This window comes from Cyprinodon variegatus, unplaced genomic scaffold, assembly GCF_000732505.1.
Source record: "Cyprinodon variegatus isolate N-32 unplaced genomic scaffold, C_variegatus-1.0 Scaffold94, whole genome shotgun sequence".
Lineage (NCBI taxonomy): Eukaryota > Metazoa > Chordata > Actinopteri > Cyprinodontiformes > Cyprinodontidae > Cyprinodon > Cyprinodon variegatus.
This window is the reverse complement of record NW_015150547.1, coordinates 768,733-774,775: the sequence shown is the minus strand read 5'-3', so window position 1 is coordinate 774,775 and position 6,043 is coordinate 768,733. Positions and strand designations below refer to the sequence as shown.

The 6,043-nt window shown below is 39.5% G+C and overlaps 1 protein-coding gene across 2 annotated transcripts in view; it reads left to right on the top strand.

The window, feature by feature from the left end:
* Positions 1–259: 259 nt before the first annotated feature.
* LOC107084174 (actin-binding LIM protein 3-like) overlaps positions 260–6,043 on the top strand; it is a 60,081-nt gene continuing 54,297 nt past the window's right edge. For both annotated transcript variants that reach the window (XM_015373885.1, XM_015373884.1), the window contains exons 1-2: positions 260–631; positions 5,216–5,386. In XM_015373885.1, coding sequence (XP_015229371.1) covers positions 610–631; positions 5,216–5,386 — 193 coding nt within the window. In that variant the 5' untranslated portion in view covers positions 260–609. The remainder of the gene's footprint in view (positions 632–5,215; positions 5,387–6,043) is intronic.

Below are 6,043 nucleotides of genomic sequence, written 5' to 3'. Positions count from 1 at the left end.
AGGTGTCCTGGTTTTCCCAAATGAAAATATGGTCACCCTAACTTAATAAGGTAATTCTACATTAAAAGATAAGGGCTGCATGGTGAATATATATATACATCTATCTAATTTTTTGTATTATTATTACTTTGGAAAGGTTGCAGTTTGTATTTCTGACGCTGCCCGGCGCTGTCGTTCCATAGACGCGGGGTCCCTCAATGATCGGGTTCCCTGACACTCCCGAGTCCCTCAGCAGGTCTCCATCCGGCACTGAGCCTGGATGCAGGAGCGCACAGTCTGACACTCAGCGGTGGTGGAGGACCGCTGGTCGGACAGAGCGGGATGGACGCCTCAGCTCACAGCAAAGCTGCTGGAGTTCGTCGGGTTGGGAGGTGCTGGAGCTGAGGGCGTGATGAAGAGCAAGCCGTCACTTTCCATTTAATTCGCTGTCTTTACGCAGGCAGGAGCGCTGCGCTCTGCCCTGACAGTAATCCGCTTGTCGGGGAGGGGCAGGGGAAAGCTCTCTACACTGTAGCAGAGGGGAGAGGGCTGGAACAGCAGGTTAAGACCAAAGAGAGTTCAACAAACGTGTGGTTGCATGGACCGGTTCTAGTTGGCAGGAAGGCTGCTATGATGAGCGGACCGACAAAAGGTGAGCGATATTTAATAATCTTGTTAAAAAAAAAACAATCCCAGATATATTCCATGCCAATAATTGTCTTTTGCTGTTAGAAATGCATGAGGAATTACTGAAAGATCAGAAATGTTGGTTGATTGATTGGTTAACAAAAGACTGGGAAGCAGAAATTATTTAGCCTAAATAAATTATAACAATTAAATGTTATTAGTTAACCCTGGTTTGGATTATGATTCCAGATCTGAATCATAACTGCTTCACTGCTCCTCAGTGAATTTTCAGTGAAAGGGAAAAAAATGCTACTTCAGAAATTCACGTTTTTTGTTGCAGCAACATGTCTTACCAGTAACCTCATAAATCACCTTATAACTAAATATAACCTGTTCGTGTGTGATTTTATTTTAAATATAACTAACCAACCAAGAGACAGACACTCCTTTAACTGACAAGAGATCATTCATCAATATAGAAGCACGTGGTAACTTTGGAGGAGCTGCAGTTACCCACAGCTCAGGTGGAACAATCTGTTGACTGAATAACATCACAACTCTTCATTTAATGGAGGCCTCATGCTGATTAGTCTGCTGGAACAGATCATCAGATCTGATGGCAGGATGAGTGAAACTAAAGAGCTGCAGCTTTCTCTTAGCTTTATATCTTCCATAGAAAATGGTTTTAAATCTGATAAATACTGCTGAAGATTCATTGTTTCAGCTGCAGCCTTGTCTGGATCACAGATGAGCAGTTGCTCTAAAGCAGGAACCCATCAAACAGCAATAAATAAATAGTGGAGATATTTTACTCTATGATTAAGCATTCTGATTTCTATCTGGGCTTTGAAGTCATGAGGTCAAAGTGGCTCTCTTAAAAGTGTCACAACAAACAGCCTTGTCTGACGCTGAAGCCATTAACAGGGAGCAGCAGTGATAACATTTTATACAAACTTCAAAACAGTGGATCGCTTCCACTGTACATTTTTTTTTTTCACATGTACTGGTTCCAGAAACTAGGACCAGATTTAAAGCTTCTAATAATAAACGCATAAAAATACCGCATTCCTTTTGCAGCCGTTCACAGGTGGCTCAAATCTTCTGTTCCAAACCCTCGTGCTGCCATCTGGATGCAGAACCAAAGGCAGCGTCTGCGATGCGCACCAACACCCCCCCACGCATTCTTGAGGAAACATTTTTGTCCTACTTTTACCTTTTCCTGTAAACATGTACACAGCTTGTGCTCTTCTACCCCTTTCCTGCTGTCATCAGCTTAACCTGCCAGCATGTTGGGTTTACTGCGATTGCATAAAGCAGCAGCATTATTTGTAATGAAATGGAGTTTCATTTCTAACTCAATCCTGCACAGGGAACTGTGTACAACTGCAAGTGTGCAAGTGCTTCTATTTGTTTAAGTTTCTGTCACGTTGCAACCAGAAGCTTCACAATCTGAAAAAATGTGACAAGCATATAAAAAAAAAAACTACAATACAATCAGTTAAAAAGTCTCCTTATCAGTGTAGGGTCATTTAAAAGCAGCTGGTCAGTGAAGGCTTCAGACATTTATGAGAGAACAAGAGTGAATAATCAGCATCATGAGGATGAAGGAACACATCGAAGAGGTGAGGGATTAATCTGTGAAGCAGTTTAAAGTATAGGCTAAGGTTAAGGAACAGGATCTCTTAGACATCATGGGGAGCATTGGTAAGCATGGTAAATTTGTAATCGTAGCTGTGGACCACTAGCCTGGGTGCCATTCCGAACTTCGTCCCGCCCACAACGTTTGAGGTCGGGAAGTTCGGTCTGGCATTGCTCCATAGTAGCGCAAGTATGCTCGCACAATATCTGGCGGGCCAATCAAATTGTCAGGGCGGGCTTTATACGATAATGGACAGATGATCAACAGTAACGTAATCCACCACGTCACCAAAGAGCGCTTGGGTGACAACAACAATGGCTGCTGCTGGAGAGTTGAGGTGTGGAGATTCTGCTATTAGGTCTGTTCTAGAAGATATCGACAGCAAATTAATTTTAAAAGAGGGACAGAGAAACGCGATCAAGGCTCCACTTCTTATTCTAGGCGTGCAACTGCACGCTTTGATTTTTGTTGATAACAACTATGCGTTGCTTAACATACGTCACGCACTCCGTTGCTCTTATTGGTTGTAGGTCTATCCAATTGAGTGCAGAGGCATTTTTTTTCCTGGTTCGTTCAAAACACGCCCCATAATCACAGCTCTATGGAGCAGCATCAGACTCATATTCTGACTAGAATTGAGTAGGATTACGTCAGGCTAGTGGACCACCACCTAAAACACAGGAAAGGACTATTTGTGCACTTCAGAAATCTGGACTTTATAGAAGATCTGCAAGAAGAGCAACTTTTTAATTTTTAAGGAATGCCATACAATGACCCGACCATAAAGGGGCATGTGGAAGATGTTTTATTCAGAGGAGAACAAAACATAACTTTTTGTTATGTTTTGTTATTTTACCAAAAAACATAAGAAAAACTAAATGTATATAATTAAAACCTTTAATGAATACTGCCCTCCAGCCACAAAGTAATAATGTATGGCGAGGCAGTTTAAAGTCATACTTCGGATCATGTCAGAAACCAGGCATAAGGCCAGCTGAGAATCTGTGGCAAATGGATGTTCCTGATTGATGCTTTCCATCAACTCTGCTGAAGCTTAAAGGCACAAATAAAAAAAAAAAAAGACCCGTCCTCTCCAATTAAAAAAAAGAAAAGAACTGCACATGCACAAGCCTGAACCCGCTCCAGAGAGGGAACGCCTATTAAACTTGTGCGAGAGCGTGCACAACCCATTTCTCCTCGTGCATGCTCTGTTGAAAAGTTGCTGTTTGCATCGCTTATACAAGATTACTTTCCAAATGAAGATTTGCAGTTCTTCCACTATGTCAGACTCATCACCGGTAAGAAAAAATGGGGATGAGGACTTAGGACGGCCGTATGGAAACATATCACCAGAATGATGGACAATTAGGAGGACCACTTATTTAGAGGATCCACCTGGAAAAAGAACACCCTCCACTATACCTGCAAGCTGTTTTGTTAAGAATAATATTTCAGATTTCCTGTCACTAGATATAAAAAGCTGGAGACACCCCAAAAGACTTATAGACTGTAGCGAAATAGAAAATATTCAGGGGATCTGAGTATATTTGTATTTTTATTATTATTTAATTATTACATTTTGCAATGCAATGTCAGGTTCTCTCGATATTACAGTTATGCCCTACTTTGTATTAATCATAACATAGAAATAACTTGCTGCTTTCTTATGGTGATTTTACCTGGAAGAGAAAACTAACAAGTCTTACAGCTTAATTTCTTTGTCTCTGAATGCTTCATGGTGGTCAAAGCTTGTGAGTCTTGCTTATCTGTTTACAATAAGGAACATTTCAGTTGGTATTGTTGATTAAAAAGCTGATCTTTCAGGCTGCCTTTCTCTGAAAACCTCCAGCCAGCCATGCATAGCATTAGTGCATGACTGCCTGTCACTTCGGTGGCAGGCCTGCTAAGCCAATTGATCTTCCTTCAGTAAATCTTCTAAACTCTATTTTGATTGACAGGGTTATGGAGGGTGATGAGTGCCGCAATACAATAAATAAAAAATGAATGAAATTATTATCTAAATGTATCACTTGTTTATTAAGAAAGTGTGAGCTGTATTTGTCAGAGGGCGGGGTTAACTTTGATTCTGCTGAAGTCTTTGGCAGTCCCCACCACGCTAGACAACAGCAAGCTCCCTCACAAGTTTATTAAATATGCACTGGAAAACGATCTAGAAATAAGTAAAAATGTCTTAAATTAAGTGTATTTCCCCTTCATTTGAGTCGGTAAATGAGATAGTTTGCCAATGGAATGAGTACAGTATTTTTACTCTGATAAATAAGATAATTAGATAATTTGCACTTGAAATTAAACAATGCTATTCTGTTTTCTTATTCTGTGTAAACTGCCTTGTTCCATTGGCAAGATGTCTCTTTTACTACCTTAATCCAAGGGCAAATGCACTTATTTTAAGAAAAAAATGACTCGTCTAGATTTTGATTTTTCCAGTTTGACCACACAATTTTCTGTGAATAAATTGCAACACATTTTTAAAATTATTTTCTCCTTTTCCAGTGATATTATTAACTTTGCAGTGAAAAAAATCCCAGGATGCAGCTGTCTTATTTTGCTCTGTTAGAAGCAATAATCAGACGCCAGGGTTTCTATGAGAGCAGCCCTTGTCCTGCCTCCTTTACTTTGATGGCTCTGTTACAGTCACGGTGACTTCAGTGCAAGAACATGAACTAGTTTATTAAATCATGAAACAATTATATTTACCTCACTGTATTTAACTGAAGTCCATACATTTAATTATATATTTATTAAATAAATTGTGTATTTATTTTCAGTTTCAATAAATTAATGACACATTTCATTTATTTCTTGAATTTTGGCACTCGTTACCCTCCACAGTTAAGCTCCATAATTCTTTACTGTTTATTTAAAGCGATTAAGCCAAAATGAAGAAAAATCATCTCTTCGAAAATCTGTAGCATCTTTTTAGTCCTTCTTTCTCTTCTCTCCCTCCAGTTAAGTACCATTCAGGCCTCTATGGAGGAAACCACAGCAGCAGCAGCAGCAGCTCTACAGCCAGCAGAGGAAATTCACCAATCATGTGTGAGCGATGTCGGGAGGCTTGTCATGGAGAGGTGGTGCGTGTCAAGAACACGCACTTCCACATTCACTGCTTCACCTGCCAAGGTAAAGAAAAATCCTGATCTTTTACAATATTTTTGGTATGTTTCCTCTCAAACGTAGACAAAAATATGCAATACTTTTTTTCTTGGAGTGATTCATTTCTTTCCATTTGTAAAATAATAATACAACTCAGTTTGCATGATTAAATATTAAATTATTGCCAGTACTCAGACAAGAAGGAAGCACCATAGTCGGATCCATATTAATGTCTGTGCTTAATACAAATGAGCATACGTCAAACCACAAAGGTACCAGAGTTGAAAGTCAAACTTGAAAACAAAAACAACATGCAGTACATGCCAAAAAAACAAACAAACGGAGAAGCATTAAGAACTGTAAAATATACATATAAGAGGATGAAGTTGAGGGTAGGAAAATGATTCATGAAAGACCTTTTTTCATCAGAAAAGATCCCAATTATAATTTAATGAAAAATAAGAACTTACATTGTTCACAAAGATAAATAAAGGTGGCAAAAATTAAACCTGCGCATAAAGAATCTTTTATCAGACAAGTGATTCAGTCTGGATTTGTTTAGTCCGACTGCTCCCTAAAAGAATGGCGGTGTGGTTGATGAGCGCTATTAAAAAAGGGTCCCTTCTGTCATGATTTTATCTAAAGCTCGGACCCACATGCAGTGAAACAAACAGAGAGACACAG